This window comes from Haplochromis burtoni, unplaced genomic scaffold (assembly GCF_018398535.1).
Source record: "Haplochromis burtoni strain Fernald_Lab_line unplaced genomic scaffold, NCSU_Asbu1 Contig_2, whole genome shotgun sequence".
NCBI lineage: Eukaryota > Metazoa > Chordata > Actinopteri > Cichliformes > Cichlidae > Haplochromis > Haplochromis burtoni.
This window is the reverse complement of record NW_024582363.1, coordinates 876346-896540: the sequence shown is the minus strand read 5'-3', so window position 1 is coordinate 896540 and position 20195 is coordinate 876346. Positions and strand designations below refer to the sequence as shown.

At 39.1% G+C, this 20195-nt stretch overlaps 1 protein-coding gene across 3 annotated transcripts in view; it reads left to right on the top strand.

The window, feature by feature from the left end:
- Positions 1-20195, top strand: part of phkb (phosphorylase kinase, beta) — a 102335-nt gene that overhangs the window by 68654 nt on the left and 13486 nt on the right. For all 3 annotated transcript variants that reach the window (XM_005913092.2, XM_005913090.2, XM_005913091.2), the window contains 5 exons: positions 7678-7733; positions 10504-10597; positions 17365-17448; positions 18281-18385; positions 19498-19580. In XM_005913092.2, coding sequence (XP_005913154.1) covers positions 7678-7733; positions 10504-10597; positions 17365-17448; positions 18281-18385; positions 19498-19580 — 422 coding nt within the window. The remainder of the gene's footprint in view (positions 1-7677; positions 7734-10503; positions 10598-17364; positions 17449-18280; positions 18386-19497; positions 19581-20195) is intronic.

The window sequence follows — 20195 nt, the reverse complement described above, 5'->3', positions numbered from 1 at the left end:
TTTTTCTCTTTTCAGTCCATCTCCTGCCCACAACTAATTTCTTTTGGTTTCAAATATGCCCAACCAGCGACTAAACTGTAGCCCTGTCATAATAAACTGACTCTTTTGGTCAAATTGGGCAGCAAGCTTCTGTAAGTAGGAAGAGAGATTAAAGGGAAGAATAGGAGTGGAAGTTCAGCACACAACATTAATCAGAAATAGTGATGCTTTGTGACAACCCGATTTGCAGCTGTGCAAGTAAATCTGCTACTGCTTCAAGTTATTTCCAGTGTTTGAAAGTAGCTGAGTTTTGATTGTGTTACTGACAGGAGTGTGTTGACAGAAACCTCTGAGATTTGTGAAAAGCTGTTTGTTTGTAGCCGATTCACTTCTGGCTTGTGAGACAACCTGAGTGACAGCAAGACTGAGAGAGTGAGAGGAATGAAAACCAGTAGTGAGAATGTCAGAATCCACAGGGGTGGCAGAAAAAACAAGGAACAGAAAGAAGCAGCGATAAAAAAAAGTTACAATAATGAAGGAGAGAAGAAATGCTAAATGGTAAATGGTCTGTATTTGTATTTGGTGTTGGATAACACCTCCCACCCACTCCATGACATGCTGGTCAGTCACAGGAGCACGTTCAGTGAGAGACTGAGATTACCGAAAAGCACCACTGAACGACACAGGAAATCTTTCCTGCCTGTGGCCATCTCCCTGTACAACGCATCCACTTAACACACTGTTTGCTGCTACAACTACACATGTTTCTTTTTCAGCTATTTATTTATGAGTGACTTATGTATGTGTGTATGTATATATATGTATATATTGTACTATTCTTAGTTAGTGTATTGTCTGTCTTGTCTTAATGTTGGTTTATAATGGAGCACTGTAACAAAAAATAATTTCCCCCAGGGATCAATAAAGTATTCTGATAACGCTTTGCTTGGTCCTAAGGACCCCAAAGCACTTACACTATACCACACATTCACACACTGGTGATGGCAAGCTACAGCGTAGCCACAGCTGCCCTGGGGCGCACTGACAGAGGCAAGGCTGCCGGACACTGGCGCCACCGGGCCCTCTGACCACCACAAGTAGGCAACTGGTGAAGTGTCTTGCCCAAGGACACAACGACCGAGACTGTCAGAGCCGGGGCTCGAACCGGCAACCTTCCGATTACAAGACGAACTGCCAACTCTTGAGCCACACGATTGAATCAGAAAGAAGGAAGAAAGGGAAGGAGGAAAAAGTGCAGAGTTGGAAAAGAAAGAATGGGGAATTGGAAAGCAAACAGCAGAAATGGAGGAGCTATATGAGAAAGATGGAATAAATGGAAGGAAGAAAAGAAAGGTCAAGGAAGGCTCCTTGACCTTTTTCTTTTCTTCTTTCCTATCTTATTCCAAAGGAATAAGATACGGAACACTGGAAGGATGGGAAAAACAGAGCTCCAAAGAAAGGAAAAACAGATGGAGAGCAAAACATCGAGATTGAATTATGGGAGGGTAAAGATCAGTGGAAATAGGAAAAAAAAAACTAAAGACAGGAAGAAAGATTTGAATGGAGGACGCAAAGAAAAGGCAAATGGATGTAAAGACAGAAGGAAGGAAGAACAGAAGCAGAAGAGAAATACGGAAATTCAGAAAAAAAAAGACTAGAAGTAAGGAAAAGTAGAATGATACAAAAAATGAAGTAAAGTAGAAATATAAGCAGGATGAAATAAAAGACTGAAAAGTACCAAAGAAAAAATGAAAAGATGGGAAAGAAAGTAAAAAGTGAAAGATCTGAGATGCACTTTTCATCTTGTGTCACAACTCAGTGCTTTTAATTTTGGGGAAAAAGTCAAATGAAGCGGAGCTGAAATTCATTTCTATTCTGCGGGGACTCACAGCAGCGCTCTCTGGCAAATGGCTTTTCACTTTGTCAAATTTAGCGAGGCCGTATCTCTGAGGGGCAGCACGCAGCAGCCAGGCCTGCTGCAGACTACTGCCAGTCCACCCGGCAGCTGAAGATATACTATAGCACTTAACAGCATGTTCCATTTCAGCACTTCTTTATTTCCCTTTTACCACTTCCTTGTCTGCGTGCATTGTGGTTTCATGCTGTCTTTAACAGCCAGGTTGTGCATTTTTCTGGAATCCACCTCAGTATCGTAATCTGTAACTTTTCATCTGTATTTTATAATCACAAGTATCCAACAGCAGTATAGGCTGTAGCCACTTTCAAGCAGCTTATGTAGAGTATTTCTGAAAATCCTTCCCATGCAGTATATGTATCTCTCCTCAGTCTTTCTAGGATTCTGTGTCTACTCTTTTGTGGAGTTATTTATTCTAATTTGTTTGGTTTGTGTGACAGATGTGTGCCATCTCTATTTACTAATGCGCCTCTTTCATTAGTGATTGTGTGTTTATCAGTCCACACACAGGTAAACAAAACTGTGTGTTCTTTCTGTCACAGCGAAGTGCCTGAGGTTGTTCTATTCATTCTATACACACATTTGAAATAGACAGTATTATTAGACAGAAACAAAACAAACAAGCTCCCTGACTGTGTCCCTCCTCTCCGGGAGTTTTTTAAGCACTTTTATATTCCAGTTCCCTGTTTGTTTTACCTTTTTTTCCCCCCCAATAGTATGCTTCCTCTGTAGAAGCAGGAGTTGGAGGGAAATACACCCCGAAAACCTAAATACTAGGTTCATTTAGCTAGTGTAGCATAAGTGTGCACTACACAGTAATTCTTGTGAGTTTAGTGATTTTTTTGATTGACTGTTTATTAAGCCTCAATAAATGCAACTCGATTAAGCCCAACCAAATTGAGCTGAGTTCTCCAAATGGGAACATTCATTTCTATATTTAGAAGTGGTCGGCCAGTGTTTGTAATTACTGTCTAACTAGAATGCTGTAAAGTTTCTTTGCTAACAACAGACATCACTGATGGTCTAAATTGCCTTTTTTTAAAGCACTGCACCTCTAAGGCATCTCGAGTAAATATTGAGAACTTCACTGCATTGTTTTAGCTTTCATCTACTTAATTCATGAATAAAATAATCACATTTCCATATCAATTCAGTTGAGGAACTTGGAGGCACTCCAGCGGTATTCAAATGATTTAATTAATCATTGCTATCCAGATGCCTCCGCTGATGATATATTCTTGGTTTCCATTTCTATTTACTCCTAAATCTTAGTCCATGACTTCTCCAGTGGTAACTCAGAGTTTTCTGCCACTGCCCACTTGCCCTCTTGTAAACAGTATTTAAGTATTCTGTGATCTGGCCTGCTGAGCTGGATTTCCCTCTGGCACAACATGTTTGACATCGTGTTGTTATGCATTTATAAGAATACAGCAATATTATAAGAGTGCTTAAATTTGGCATGGGAAACGTATACTGCTGTGAACTAGAGGGCATGTGCAGATCCTGCTGCTCTCTGCTGCTCTCTTTGTAAATAAGTCTTCATAAAGTCACAGCAGTTTATAACTTTAAAATATCTTATTGTTTAAGAATTAATACAAGTCTACCTTTACACTGCTCTTGCATTCTTAGCAATTTGTTTATGCATCCAGTTGATAAAATGATATTAACTATTTACTTGGGGCACTGTTTGAATTTGCCTCATCAAAGTGCATTTGAACTTAACTCTCCTATTTAGATTTATTTGCCACTAGCGCGCAGCTCTTAAGCTGCTACTAGACTCAACAGCTAACATCAGCTAATAATTTTGTTGTGTGCTAATTTAAATTAATTACCCTGCCACAATAAGGACCTACCTGCATCTTAGAACCATTATGTTGAAAGTAATGATAGTGGATCAAAACGTTTTGTCATCTTAATTTAAAGATTGGGAGCAATGGCAAACATCTAGCCTGGCCCTTCCTGAAGGTAATAAATTTCACCTTCTGTAACATTAGCTCTACAACTCCTCAACATTAACAACAAGGTACCCAAGCCAGTTTCTACTAAGCTTCTACTACTACGGATCTGCTGAGGTGTAAACCAACAATACCACATAAAGTAAAAAAGAACTCATAAGCAACTTGCAGGGCTTTCTACTGGGCAGTCTCCCACAAACCCTTAGCTCCATACTAAGATACTATCCATGGGAATCACAAACAAATTTGCTGAATCGCAACATCCACTGAAAATATGCTTGATTTTCCACTAAGAATAATGACAGAGCACTTAAGTGCTTAAAATGTTTGGCCTTGCCAAACCCTACTTGAGTCAAACAAAGCAGCTGATTTTACCTTTTTTTTTTTTTTAATCGCCAAGAGATCCCTAGGCAAATTGTGGGCGCAACAACGTGTTTCTACTAACCAGTACAATCAGCACCAAAGACTGCAACCAGCACCAAAAACCTTACCACAGCTTAGAGCAACCATGAACAAAGTGAAGAGATTTTATTGGGCAGTCTGCTTCATAATCTGGAGTAGTGAGGTGCTGGAGCCTATACTAGTTAGTTTCCAATATTTTTGCTTTAAAATGAAAATATTTGTTGTAGTCATTGGTCTTTATTTTATTATAGCATATAGGCCACACTGAGTTTTTGGAAGTATAAATTTGAAGTTTCTGAGTTATCCAAACATCTCTCACTGGAGGACATGGTAGGGCAAATTGTCTTATGCATGGTAATTCTATTTTCTGGTTGCTTTGTCGGAGTAAATTTACCTGAGTTTGATTGATTATATACAATCCTTAAGCTGTTAACAGCTGAATCCTTAATGCTGGCACAACGGAGGAGTGTCCGCTTGGATACAGTGCACTGTACTATACTCATGCTGAGTAGTTCCAGCAGTTATTTTATGTTGAAGCAATGCAGCTCACGTTTCATGTCCCCTTTCCGATTTGCAGTAGAGTTACCTGGGAGAAGCTAAGTGAACTTGTGGTATTTGTGGGTATGTAATATGTGGGTTTAATTGTGTAATTGGAGGCACTGTGGTACAAGAAAGAGTTCTTTTTTCCAATCAAGCAAAATTATATTCAAATGCGTGTCTAAAAACAATGTGAGGCTGGATTAAGGCAGCCTACCTGTTTTCATCAAATCTGCCTCAGTAAACACATTCTGAAATATCGTCTCTGAACTTCTTATTGTACTGAGTAGTTAAAGTTTGAGAATTTATTTGCTCATAGGTTTAAATGCAGCCCATTCTTTTTCTTCCGTCTTCTTTTTCCATTTATTTATCTAAAATCAAATTCCCTGAAGTATCGTAAAGGACTTTGGACTCTTAGATCTGTGCAGGTCTAACCACTGGGTATACCCACGGTCCAGTATGGTTTGTTAACTACCTTCTAGATCCCCTGTGGAGAAACCACACGTCTTTTTTTTCCCCCCACACTCGCCTCAGCCTTGAAAGCATTCCGGTCACACTACATTGATGTTTTCAGGGTTCCTCTGAAAGGTTGTTTAAAGAAACATTTGAAGACTCATCTCATTTTCCTCGCTTTCTTTCATAGACGTGTGTCGACTATGAAAGAAAGCGAGCGGGAGTACATATCTGCTGCGTCTCCATTATACATTTCAACATCGTCTCCTTTGCCAAATGAGTCCTTTGTCAGCTCAGAGAGCAGCGCTAATGAGAGAGTTGCATTGCAGCATTTTAGAACCCATTGCTCCCCTATTAATCTGGAGAGATTTGTGTTCAGGCGTATTTTTTTTTTTTTCTACTCAGCCGCCCCCATCTCTCCCTCTGCTCTCTGATTGACGATAACGAGGTGGTTGGCTAAAACCAGCTCTTATCGACAAAACAAAATGGCTCCCAGCCGTGTGTGTGTGTGTGTGTGTGTGTGTGTGTGAGAATGCCTACTTGTGTGTTGGTTTCCCTGGCTCTGCATTCTCTCCCTGACGATGATTCTGAGCATCAACACATACTGGCACTGTGCTCATGCTGCCATGTTCTGCTGCATGTGTGTATTAGTGTGTAACCGTTTTAGTGCGAGTATCATCACAATGAGAACGAGATGAAAGGCCGGTTCGTCTGTGAGTCACAAGATGCTGCCTGCTTCCTAAATGGCCCCGAATAGTCGATGTACAATAAAGATGATCAGCTCCACTTACAATTGGTTTGTGCACATCGAAATTACAATCGTGAAAATGAATTCTGCAAATAAAGAATGAAAAGATGAAAGACACTGAAGGATACACAGAGAGAGAAGCCTATATACAGATGAAGATGCATACAGTCAACTATTGGATAAAATAAAGCAATGGAGAAAAACTGATTTGCAAACATATGAATACATAGAAACCCGTCATGTGTTAAAGTACTGGAAAAGACATGTAAAGGTGAACTTTGATATGAAAGAATACTGTCACGAAGACCTGTAAATGCATAATAAATTTAAATAAAATTACTGGCAAATGCAAAGCAAAGTTACAAAAGCCTTTCAAAAGTCTCTTCTTGTGCTGTGGAAGATAATGAGTACAGATTTAAACTGTCAACATTTTTTGTGCCTTTATGCCTTTTTTGTAGTATATAGGTTCTCCACAAAAGACAATTTGTACGTCTCTTCAGTCACTTTTTTCCTTTTATTATTGTTGTTGATGTCAACATGACTGACACGTTTCTGTGTTCTGGTCAGGTTGGCAGTGTGTATCTTCATGCTGTCTATGAAAAGGATTAATATAATGGAGATGAAGAATACTACGATGCTGTTAACTTTGCTGATGAACTGATTTGTATTAGTGGTTTAGGATATGTTTTGTTTTTCTTTTATGTATATTCCCTCAAAACCCTCAGTTTGATATTTAACATAAAAATGTTTCCTAAAACAAACTTTGGATTATAGTTTTTGACAGATGTTAGTATGTATGACTCTGGTGCTGTGGATTCAGCTGTGGATTAATTCACATCTGCGTACATTAGTGAGTCTTACAGCAGGCAGTGGCACGTGGGATGGGACAAAACTTGATGGTGTTTGTGCAGTGAGAAAATCGAATGCCTCTGTTCCACTACTGTGTCCATTTAATGTAATTTCATTTCACCATATGGGTACTTAAGCAGAGAAAACATTAATGTAATAACATTACATTTCTCTAATCTTTACTCCCTTTTCCCCCCCATCTATGTCGCTCTCAACCTTCCTAATTACATTGCACTTTCCTCTCAGACAGGTACCCCTGTATCATTTTTTTTCTTTTTCAGTTGAATTGTTTGAGATTAGAAGTAGCAATAACACAGGTTATTGTTTTTCTTCTATGCAACTGAGGTAAATTTCGATTATAGCCACTTTCCACTCAGTTTTCCAGTTTTCTTCTTTGTTGATTGATGTTAAATTGCAAGGCTCACCAATGCCAGAAAGTAAATTTAAAAAATATCTTAAACAGTAAAGAACAAATTTCTACTATATCATGGAAAAAAACACAATAAAATCCATGTTAACAGTGATTCTAAAACGTGATAAGAATCTTGATCCAGTTATTTACTGTCTGTGTAAATATTTGCCGACAATTTCCATTGTGTCACGACAGTCTTTAGTCAACTCTGAAGACCAGTTGTTGTAGTTCTAAAAGCTAAATACATATATATCTTTAAAAAAATGTGAGCGACAAACTGGATGGTCCCTGTTCTCCCTGAATTCGTATTTCATAGTTGGATTTGTCAGACAGGACATTTTTTTTCACGTTTGTGTCGGGTTATTCATTAGCAACCTGTAGGCAAAAGTAGTCTTCACGTAAATCTCTCTGTTTTTCTCTTTCACAGGGCCCCATAGAGAATGACATTGTGATTCACGTGGCCCTGATAGCTGAAAGCCAGAGGTAATTTTTGTGTGTGAGTGTGTCTGTGTGTGTATATATACGTGTGTGTGTGTGTGTCTCTCTCTTAATGTGTTGCAGACCATAAAGGGAGGTTATTTTCCGCTGCTCACTCCTAGTCAACTCTGTCAGTGCCGTAATTGTGGTGAGCTCATAAAGCTGGAGCTCAGGCTGACCTTTGCCTCATCTGTCATTCTTCTCATTGTCTGTGTGTGTGTGTCTGTGTGAGTACACATGTGCCTGTGTAAGCACACTTAAATACATGTGTGGCATGTGGGTATGTGTGTTAAACAGGGTCAAGTGACTCTGTGAAAGCTTGTTAACCTGTAGCTCCAATTACTGCTGCTTGCAAGTCCCCATCAGGTCTCCTGCATCATCTTCAACATGTCTCCTGTATATACTGTGTCTCAGTAAAGCTCATTAGTAACATTTCGATACATGAATAATTTGTGTCTAGTTTTATATTTACAACAGTCATTCTACATTTGTTCTAATTTAAAGAGAATGAATCTAGAGACATAATATTTATTACCATTCATTAGATTTCACTTGACTCAGCCACAGCTTTAACACCTATAAATTCACAAGGCTGTAGATTTTAAAACATCAATCTGTGGGGAAAGTTTTACAGGTCAACAGATTTTCAACATGATTTTATAGCTGCAGAGCCGTAAAACATATTCAGCTTTTAAATAGTGTGTGTGTGTGTGTGTGTGTGTGAGACTGATAAATATATATATATATATATAAATGTGGAAATTGGCCACAAATGACAAGTAAAATCTCTCTTATTTATTACTCAAACATTGCAGTGTCTGCTGTTGTGTTTGTTGAAGACCTCTCTAAACCTTTAAGATGCGCTTGGAGTCTGGCAACAGATTTCAATTCAATTCAATTTTATCTATATAGCGCCAAATCACAACAGCAGTCGCCTCAAGGCGCTTAATATTGTACAGTAGATCGTACAATAATAGATACAGAGAAAAACCCAACAATCATATGACCCCCCTATAAGCAAGCACTTTGGCGACAGTGGGAAGGAAAAACTCCCTTTTAAAAGGAAGAAACCTCAGACAGAACCAGGCTCAGGGAGGGGCGGGGCCATCTGCTGCGAGTGGTTGGGGTGAGAGAAGGAAGACAGGATAAAAGACATGCTGTGGAAGAGAGACAGAGATTAATAACAGATATGATTTAATGCAGAGAGGTCTGTTAATACATAGTGAGTGAGAAAGGTGACTGGCAAGGAAAAACTCAATGCATCATGGGAATCCCCACAGAAGAGGGGCCTGAAAACTGAAGGCTCTGCCTCCCATTCTACTTTTAAATACTCTAGGAACAAGTGTTCTAATAGGGTGATATGGTACTACAAGGTCATTAAGATAAGATGGGCCTGATTATTTAAGACCTTGTATGTGAGGAGCAGGATTTTGAATTCAATTCTGGATTTAACAGGAAGCCAATGAAGGGAAGCCAAAACAGGAGAAATCTGCTCTCTCTTTCTAGTCCCTGTCAGGACTCTTGCTGCAGCATTTTGGATTTAAGGAAGGTTTTTTTTTTGTTTTTTTTTTTTAAATGAATAATTTTACTGTCAACAAAATCATTTGTAAGCGGAATTGATTTGAAAAAGCGGCCATTTACTTGGCCAGAATTTGCTGGCCAGTATCAGACAGTCCGATGCTAAAAGAAGTCTCTAAGAACCTCAAATTGGAATTGGAAATGGAATCTGCAGGCTACTTTTGCAGCTGTTGGAAGTACACGTGTCAACAATCAGAAGAGAGATTGCATAAATTTGACCTGCATGTGGGTGTGCCAGGAAAAAGGGCTTCACAGTCCAAAAAAAGAAAATTAGAGCAAAACAGCAGTTTTGCTGTAGACCAGACCTTTTAGAATAATTTACTTTGGCCTGAATGAAGCATAGTGAACAGTAGACACATTTGGCAGCGATTAAACACAGCTTTCTGGAGAAAACCATCATACCAGCTGTGAAGGATGGCGATGGAAATTTTTTGGTTTGAAGGAGGCAGTACATCCATGAAAAACCCCGAACCCTATGTAACAAAACCTTTGCTTGAAAAAGTGGTCAGAAATGCCAACAAGCTTGTGTCGGAGGCTGGTGGACAAACGCTTATGTAGAAGAAGTCACCAAGTTACTTCTGCTAAAGGAGGTAATGCAGGCTTCTGAGACCAAGGATGTAGTTACTTGTTACTCATTTTGAGAACAAAAGACATGCAGACAAGATCCCATTAATGATTAATAAATCATTCAACAGTTACCCATGACCACACAAATTGAAGCAGGCCCATTATAGTCAGCATATCTCAGCAGCTTAGAGAGCAAGGAATATAAATGACGATGCTAGTTATGACCGTCCAACCGTTTTTTTAAAACTTACAGTGGTGAATTTCAGTTGAATGGCACTGTGCTAGATGGCCTCCAACAGTTTAAGTGAAGTGAGGACAGGATTAGATTACAGCATCTCTCCATCTATTCTTAAAATAAGAAAAATGATAATAATAAGGTGAATCATGGGTATAGTTTTTTTCTTCTTTTGAAGGAGAAACGAGTTCCATTTTTTTGTTTAGTCATAGTCTTTTAATCATATATTTGAATAGATATCCTGCTGTCCAGTTAGATTTCCAGCTTTGTGTGTCTCTCAGCATATCAGGGTTTTTCATATGTATTTTTCAAGAAAAGGTCTGTGGGAGGGACTGGTGGGGCTGATGGAGATGGCATGAATTTAATATTGTATGTTTTTTCTCTATGTGGTTGTAGACTGCAAGTGTTTTTGAATACCTATGGTATTCAGACCCAGACACCCCAGCAAGTCGAGCCCATCCAGATCTGGCCCCAAAAGGAACTGGTCAAGGTAAAGCTTGTTGGTCACATGTTGGTTAGAGCATTTTAAAATCATACACCTCTTTGACCTGTGTTTATGTTCTCCTCTTGTGTAGTTCAGAATGTTTGAGGTGTTCTCATTCCTAATTAGATGTCCACTGGAAAAATGACAACAGTCAGAAAATAGGTTTTAACAACTAATCAAGTAACAAACTGAAAACAACATACAGGTACTTGAAAATACACTTTTTCAGTGAGGCTTCCTGTTGTTTTTTTGTCTAGTTGTGTAGTGGTGATGTCAGGGAAACTATTACAACTAAACTATTAGAAACCAAAAAAAGGTTCCTTAACAAAAACTTGGATGTGGTATTTAATATCATGTGGTATTAGTGGTAATTCAGCACTCACATGGTGCATATGTCAGTCCAGAAGTGGGCTCTTCATAACGTGATTTGTTTTTCCCTCCTTCATTATGAGGCAGTTGGTTGAAGACAAACTAACTACTGCCCACAGAAGTAACTAATTAACTAAAATCCACAATGAGTCTAAAATTCTACAGTCTAGCCAGGTACATTTGCAATTCTGTATGATTAGACAGTTGCTGTTTGAGTGACGGATTTTACCAACGTTAAACTTGAAATGTAACTGATTGCAGATCCTTTGGAGGTTAGCGGTTAGCACAGTTAGCGCCAGTGACTTGTCCTTGAGTTACGGGCTTTTCCTCTTCTTTAAATAAGAAAGCCCAGCCCTGTTTGCTTTGAATGATTGGAAGAAAATGTGAGGGAGGAAGACTGTGATAGACTATTGAAGCCACCCCACCACCAACACAACTACACAGATCAATCTTGCAGTGAGCCAGATTACATTTCAGCAGTCATCTATCAATACCCCAATACGTCTTGGCTCAGTCAGTCCATCTGCTTGTCAGTCCAGGATTTCCTGCTCTTAAGATTTTCCTCTCGATTGTCCCATCAGTCACAGCGGGGCTGCAGAGTAGTTGAAGTGACTTATTAGTTGAGCAGTCATTGTTCACATTGATTGATCAGCATAATGGTGTAGCTTTCACTGTGGCAAACTAGAGATGCATTGAGCAGAGCTGTCTCCAAATTTGGTTTCAGAACAGTATGTTAGATGGGTCAAAAATTTTGAATTGGTTTCACTATAAGCTGTTTCAATCTCGCATTTAAATATTTAAAGATAAACACAAGCCTTTAAAAGCCTTTTCATCAGCATTATGAGACTAGGTCGAGTGATGAACGATAAAACCCCCAATAATAATAGGTCAGTTAGTGGTTCAGCTACATTTTTTTAAATGTTTAAAAGAACTATTCCTTTCTTCGGTTTACCTCAGTGTAATTCTTATCTGATCTAAGGTACATTCTCAATGCAAAGTGATATTTTATAGAACAAAATGATAATGAATCTTTCTGTGTAAAAGGATTGTTTAAAAAAAAAAAAGGTAACTTTGATTTCAGCAGCAATCCTGCTCTTATGAATCAAACAAGCATGTTGTGAAAATGAAAGTCCAAATCCTGTGTGATGTAAAAACTCCCTGATGTCATCTTCAGTATAAATCAGCTTTTACTACAAAAGGGGTTGAGGTTCAATGGCTTTTAATTAAATCTGAATTCACCAGTGAATCTGCTCAGCAAATCTAAATCCCTTCAAACCTTAACTTTCATAGCTTTAAGCAACAAAAGTCATAAAACTCTTGCTATTTAAAGAGCAAAATTAATATACTGTTGGTGAGATGGTCTAGCTTATGCTCAGTGTCTAGATTTTTTATTTATTTATATATTTTTAAACACAGAAGAAAAGCAAGTAGCAGATTGTTATTCAGAACAAGGAACTGAGCCCTTTACATGGAAATATTCCTGTAAGATAAAGATGAGATGGAAGGAAAGTGAAGCCGTTGTCACTTGCTTGAGTAGCAAGTTTAGCACAAGCTGCTATTTTCATTCCGTCCACTCTGCTCCTTTCATCTTTTGCAGATTACACTATTTGTACTGTCATATTTATGACACCAAGCACTACCTCCCTAGCAACTTGTGCTTCAGTCCCATAATATCCATCACTCAAATCCTTGTCTCTCCACTGGATACTGTTCCTCATCTGCATGTCTGTTGTTTGAAGTCTACCAACTCTGTGTTGTCTGTCTTTCCTCTGTCATATCCATCACTCAGTCACTCCCTAGTTGCTGGTGCTCATCTGTCATGTCGGTTACTTGGCGTTTATCCTCCACGCCACATTCTGTAAACAGCCATTTTCTCCTATCATGTCATCTCTTTGAGCTCTGTAGTCATGGGCCTTTTTGCTTTCTGTCCCTCCATCACAATATTCGTCACATTTGAATCCGTAACCCGAGTCTCCACCCTAGGCCCATATCCTGCCCCGCCCCCCATTATGTCCGTTACACCAAACAACTCTCCCCTCCAGGTCTATCATCTGCCTTTGAACTGTCATACCTGTTACTTTTTTCCTTCTCTCCCTTCTGCCTCATTCTGCTGCACCGCTCAGCCTCTCAGATGGATATGCAATTGTGAGTCAGAGCGGGCACTGTGCTGAATATTAAATCTGAAGCCCAGACAGACATTTCTTCCTCGACAGAATCTGTTTATCTCCGAGTCATCACCATCTCTGGTGCTGCGGGCTGCATTTGCTCACCTCACCTCGTTTCTTGCAGCCATTTGATTGTGTTGACAACAGCTGCCTGTCGATGGGAGAGTGGCAATTACATTTGAAATGTGTTATTCCCACCCATGCACCCTTAAGCTGATCCTCTTTCATGTCACTGCTTTCTCCAAAAATAGCCTTCCTTTTAGCCGTTTCATATCTGATTGTCATCGCCGATTTCACTAAGGGTGGCAATTTGTTTGATGAGACTACTCTTGAATTTTTTCCAGCTTGTGAAGCCTTCCAAATAAGATCCCAATGAGGCTCTTAAAGGTCATTAAAAATACATTTTGTTGTTTTGGGGGTGGGGATGACACTTTGCGTCAAACACATGTCTCGATAGAGACCTAAAAACTAAACTGCAGTGTGCTCATGCTTGTTCAGTTTTAAAGCCTATAGAAAGCAACCTTCTTCCCACAGTTACTCCTCCTTTTACAGCATGTACGGAAATGCAGTGGAGGAAAAAAAGGCATTGAATCATAAGCTGCTGTATGCATTCCCCAGTAGCTTTGACCTGTTGTCTTTATGAAGGCTCTGTAATCTATGATCTAGAAGACCAAAACTCTCCGGTGAGTGAGTAAAATACTATTAAACAGTCATAATGGGCAAAAATATAAAATCGAGAATCAGCTTGTGATAGCTTATCCATTTCCCTTTGTAAATCTACACTGAAAAAGTGTTGGTCAATGTAAAGAGGGTTTTTTTGTTTTCTTTATTAATTGTTAATCAATTCTAGTTTAAAAGATGGGTGTTTAAAATCTGCCCTGTTTTAATTTCAATGTTTATGGAAGCTTAGCTTGAATATTTTTTTCAAATATGCTGATTAAGATTTCACTATTTTTAGTGCAAAAATGCTTTTTGTGTCATTACTTCGACCATAACTCAGTGAAAAATAATATTTCCAAGGGACTTTTGGGCAAGATGTGGAAACTACCCATGTCATCGCGGACATTATTTCGAGCTGTTCTGCAACCTGTAAGCTTCATTTAAGTCTCTCTGGTTGTCAGCAACTACAGCAAAACTAAATCTTTTGTGAGCATTGACTTCAGCAATTAAATGTACACTGTGCATGCAGGGCACCAAACCAGCAATAGTAAAATATGCAGAAAAACTCCTGTCTGAGCACCTGTCGAAATGAGGAGTATATCTATGCCGAAGAAAAAGTTTTGTAAGCAAATAATTGCTCATCCTCACACTTACCCACAGAAGAAATGCGAAATACAGCTTTTTGTTACATTTTCCACATGTCAGTCTTGCTGTTTGCGCTTCGGTCAGTGGAAATGCGAGAGAATGAAAGGATGCTTTGATAGGCTGCCTGCGTGTTGTTGTTCGTCATTGGTATTCTGCACACAGGAAGAACTGGGTGCAGAGGTTCCTCCACCCTCCTTTGGGTTTTCTCCTCCAGGTCTTATCTTTGCCTGTTATGGCAATAGTTTGCAAAGTCAGTCAATCTTTAATTAACATTTTTCTACTTTATAAATAAGCATATATGTATGAAACTTTACTTTTTCCCTCTTTTTAACATAATTTTGTATCGTTTAGTATTAAATGCCAGCGTTTCAGAGCAGTGAGGAACCACATAGGAGTGGCAGAGCACCACCTTTTGGAGGATGTTGTGTATTGCAATTAGGATGTGTTGTAATGCAGCAGGGAAAGCTTGATAGGCAGATTTCCTGCTCTGATATTTGAGTCTTTGTGTACTGATGCTGCATGATGATAGAACTCAGAACGTGTTTAAATTTCACGCTCATATGTTGTTCATAGGAAATGAGCACTTCTGGTTTCATACTCAGCCACGTACAAAAGAGAAATGTAATACTGCAAACACAGATTTCTCTCTCTCCCTCACACATAAATGATAAGTTGTGGTGACTGTGTCACACCACTGGGCTTCGATCCAGCAGCGGCAAGAAATCAATGTCCACCTTCTTTTTCTTTGCATCTTTGCATCAGTGGATTTTGTCAGCAGGCAACTCAGTGGTAAGAAGCTTTTATCTAAAACACCAAAGAAATGCTTGGGAAGCTGAAAGGCTGGAGCTCCTGTATTCTCTCTCCTGTCGTGTGTAAATGCATTTCAGAGATGGCTGAGGGGGAGGCCGTGACCTTTTTCCTCAGTTCTGTTTTGACAAACTGTAGAGCCTTTTGGATATAATAATAAGTTATTACCTGCAAACTCATGAGTTTTTTTTTACTCATCCATCTTGGTTTTACTTGCTAGTTGTTTATAGATCTGGTTTTCCAGTTCCATAATTAGTGCAAAATGCGTAATAATGCTGTTCGTTCAAGCTTTTGTTAGCCTATGTGTATATTATATCTTCAGACTTGACTTACAAGTCTTAATCAGTTCACCAATTAAATGTGATATTTGACCTCTGCCTGTCTTCATCAGCCAAACCATGTTGGAATTGAGAATTAATATCAAGCTCTCTTCCGGCCTCTGTGCACCAGACATACTCGCACTGCTGATGTTAACAATTTTCATCTCAGAAATTTGTTCTGTACTAAAGAACTGACTCAGGATTTTCACCTTGCGACTGAAGGACCAGACTGAGCCTTGAAACTTGACTTGTGACTTGATTAAAGTCAGCACAGTACTTCGTCTGTAGAGCTGGAAGAGATGGAATTACAGTGTGAAGAGATTACACATTGACCAGACAGAAAACACCTACTCTCAAAAAAAAGGACCCCTTTCATTCTCCAATCTATATCAATCTTGGATGTGAACATAGAACTGGATCATTTTATTGAGTGGAGCTGTGATGATTTACCCAAAGGGGGAAAAACATCTATCCAAGAAGAAGTTTTGAATGTCTTTTAAAAGAATAATTTTAAATATTTTCACTTTAGTTTAATTTGTAAAGAAACAAGGTCATATTTTGTAGTTCAGTGCAAAGAAAAAAAGCTGATAGATGTTTCAATTCAATCAGTGATATGTTATGGTATTTCATGAGATGGAGAATGGTCAAAATCTAAGCAGTGAAGATACTAATTTTTCCTGTTTTATGTGTTAGTCTTCAATAATGCTTAATCCTACATATCCCATAGCATAAACAAAGTGTCCATCCCATTCAAGTATTCGCCTGGTTTGTAACACAATCTTCATTCTAAGAAGTTACTGTTTTCATGGGCTAAATACAACTCTTCAAAAAGGCCTTTGTAACATTGAGCCACAACATTAAAACTAGTGATGGGTAAAATAAATAAAATATATACCCACCAACAGCACAATTCTCCTATGGCAGTGGCACTGAACTTTCTCACAACTTCAAGAACCAAACTGCTCCCAGCAACAGGCAATATTTCCAAAGCCACATCACTCGCTAACTTAATAATTTTTTAGAAAGGCAGATTATGGCAGAGGAATCCTTCAACCAGTCGAGAGCCAGTGCTAATTAGGTAGCTATCTACAACTGATAAAATCTTTTGGTTGCTGTCATGTCAGCCAACAAATCCCAACAGTGTGAAATTGAAGACCAACTGTTATAAAAATTAATCAAAGCTTTGGATAGATCTGCCGCTGTTAACATCATAACTTGTATATGTGTCACGTAACAACAGAGAGATTGACAGGCTTTGCAACTCAGATCACCAAATACAAGAATAAATCATTTTTGGGAACTATCACACCAAAAGATGTTGTTGAGAACTCAGCGTGATGTCAGTGTCTCTTCTCGTGGGCCCCTGCACTGCATTACAACGGTGTTATCAGCTCTCGCTCCCATGGGTATACTTGGGTCCGCTAAGCATGCTGCTGATGGTGGCACGGGGACCTTTCATTATCGCCACGTCTCATAGCTTTACACAGAGCTACTATCAGTAGGTGGTTCTGCCATATGGAGGTAATTTCAGCTTATGAGTTGCAACAACAAAAAATGTCCCAGTGGGACAGACAGATATTGGACCCACGCTTTCATTTAAATGCTGAATAGAACTGTGCTGCATGACATTTTAAATCAAATGTGGTATTTTCAGTCACCAATTTGATCGCAGGGACTGCAGATAAAGATGTAGGTTGTAGCTTATGTGAAATCAGAGTTTAGCAGGAAGATTTTTCCAGAGTTTAGTTTACTGATAATGTGTTAGTTTATGTCTCTGTATAATGTGTGTGTGTTTGTCTTTCTGCAGGCATACCGTTTCCTTGCCTTCAATAAAAAGCTGGGGTTGAGTGGACGCCCAGAGAGGCCAGTGGGCTGCATTGGGACCTGTAAGGTATTTGAATATGCACACACGTACCCACAGTCATGTAAGTACATCTCAATACATGTGCTTACTGTACATATGTGCTCCGTGAGACTTTGCACAGGTCATGGGTGACCACTAACAAACCTCCCACATATTGATCCACATAAATATTCCAGAGCTTCGCAATATGGCAAAAATTATTCAGCTCCACGAGTGCTTTCCTTCTTTATTCATACACTATGCATCAGTGAACGCTGAGGTTTTGCGTAGTCTCAGGAGTTATTGCATTTTAATGTGCTAAGTTGCTGTCCAGCAGCCTGTGTGCTTTGTCCGGGTATGTGCATGTTGTGTAGCTGTTACATATTAGCATTTCTAATGTCCATGTTTGCGTGGCGTTAATGTTTCTTGCTGGTGTTGTTTGCGGTTTCTTGCAAATGAAGAACATAGTACAACTAAATAAGTTGAGCTATAACAGCCTCCTCAAACAAAAGCATTGCCAAACAAATGAATCATGTCTCCCAACGCATTGCTAAGACAATATAATAATGGAACATTTATGGGGAAGATGGCTGACTGCCAGAGGACATTATCATTATCAGTGTGTGTGCCCCTGTGAAAATCTGTATGTGTGAAAAGGAGCTTTCTACCAGTTGTGTGAATGTGCTGCATCAGTGTGTGTTATCAAGAGTGATTGTGTAACTCCTGTGTGCCCCCTCTGTCTTAGGATTGATGGCATGTTTTATACGCTATCCAGAATAATGTATATGTGGCTTGTTGTGAGCTATCCGTCTTCTAATGCAGCTGTTTGTTTGCGTGTGTGTGTGCGCGTGTGTCTGCGCGCGTGCTCGTTTCCCTCTAGATTTATCGTATCCTGGGCAAGACGGTGGTGTGTTACCCAATAGTGTTTGATCTAAGTGACTTCTACTTGTCCCAAGATGTTATGCTGCTGATTGATGACATTAAGGTAAGTCAGAGTCACATTATGGAGCTTACCAATGTCACGAGTCCACAACTTACAAGATTTTATGTGCTTACACAACTTAAATAACTGAGATATATTCAGCTTGTCTGGTTTAAAGAGTCTGTTTTTCAAAAAAGGCAAGAAATCTGTAATTTAATGTGATTTCTTACTGCTTTCACTTGGCCCAATAGAAAAGGCACACGCTGTGATAGACTGCTTAATGCTAGGACTGATAGTGGCTACAGTTATCACTGGCTTTTCCAGTGAGAACTGTTTAGGCTTGATAAAAATCATTTTTGGTCACGCCACTAATCATACCTCAGTCTGTAGTTTTGCTTTTGGTCTGTCACCCGTTGGTTTTAAATGCAAATTGAACTCACTAGACTCTGTAAATAGATTCCATAAGATGTGCACAGCTGGATCATATTCCAAAGAGCTTCTAATAAACAGATTTTTTTCTTTTCTTTTGCTTTGTGAATGATTATGCCAATGTTGTCCTTGGTCTTCAATAGTTGGTGCAAAGTAGCCTCTTACCACTGAACATTTTTGAGTCAGGAGATGTACAAAGTGCAGGTAGCCAAAACATTTAGCACATTCAACTGTTATCATTTGTATACTCAGATCTCTCAGCCGTGGTGGTAATTCATGGAAGGTTCAGAACTTGTTGTTCTTTTTTAATTACTTTAAAAACGTCAGATCTTCTGATTATTTCCATATTTCCATAAAAAGACTAATGATATTAATATGGTTGCATACTTTCAGGACTGCTCTATATATGCACTACATACATCAGTGTCTGACACTGATTGCCAGCTAAGAATGGCTTATCAGCATTAATTGGCACCTGCCACTGAAAAACGGTAGGAGCGTATGACTGCAGGAATTGGCATATACCAAGACTGAAATATTAATTAAAGGAAATTATCAGGCAGTCTATACCTAAGTTTCCTATGTGGTCATTAAGCCGCTGTTGTACTTTTTAATATGTAACAACTGACAAAGAATTTAAACCCAGAGTGAACTTTAGAAATACCACAGATTCACGCTGAAAGTTGAATCTTTGTACTGGAAGTATGAAATGGTGTCTGTGTGTTTGTGTGTGTCTGTGTGTCCAGAACACCCTGCAGTTCATCAAACAGTGCTGGAAGATGCCAGGGCGTCCTCTCTTCCTTGTTCTCATCCGTGAGGATAACATCAAGTAATATTTACACTCTACAATAGTTCTTTTGTCGTTTTTTTGTGGTCTTCCTGCTGTATGATCGCTTTCTCAAAGCACTCTCCCTTCTCCAATCTCGTCATACATCACTCACTATCTCATCTTCTGTCTAACATCCGACTCAAGCTTGCAACAAAATGTCTTGACAGAGAATTTATTTCGCTTTTTTTCCCCATCAATCATGTTTCTGTTTCTCCTCCTCCCCTCCATTTTTTCCCTTCAGTATGTACTATCTGTCTTTATAGCAGAAAGGTGCTACTGCACATTTGCTTGCTGATTGGGTGATAATGTTTCTCATTTGTATCACTATAACCTGGCTGGTGGGCTGATTACAGTAGTATTGACCGTTATCCAGGGAGCCATATGTTAAATGTGCTACAAACGTTTAAGCAGCCACGCTACAGCATCTGGAATGAGTCAGTGGGCTCTCATAGAAACAATTCAATAGTCTTTAGTTTGCTATTGATTGGGATTATGACCTGTCTAGGGGTCAACAACATACCAGATAAAGCACTGAGTATACTCATTTGTTCTGAAGCTTCAGTTGCATACTATTAGTGTGTTTAATACAGATATTATGTCTGGAATAAAATCAAT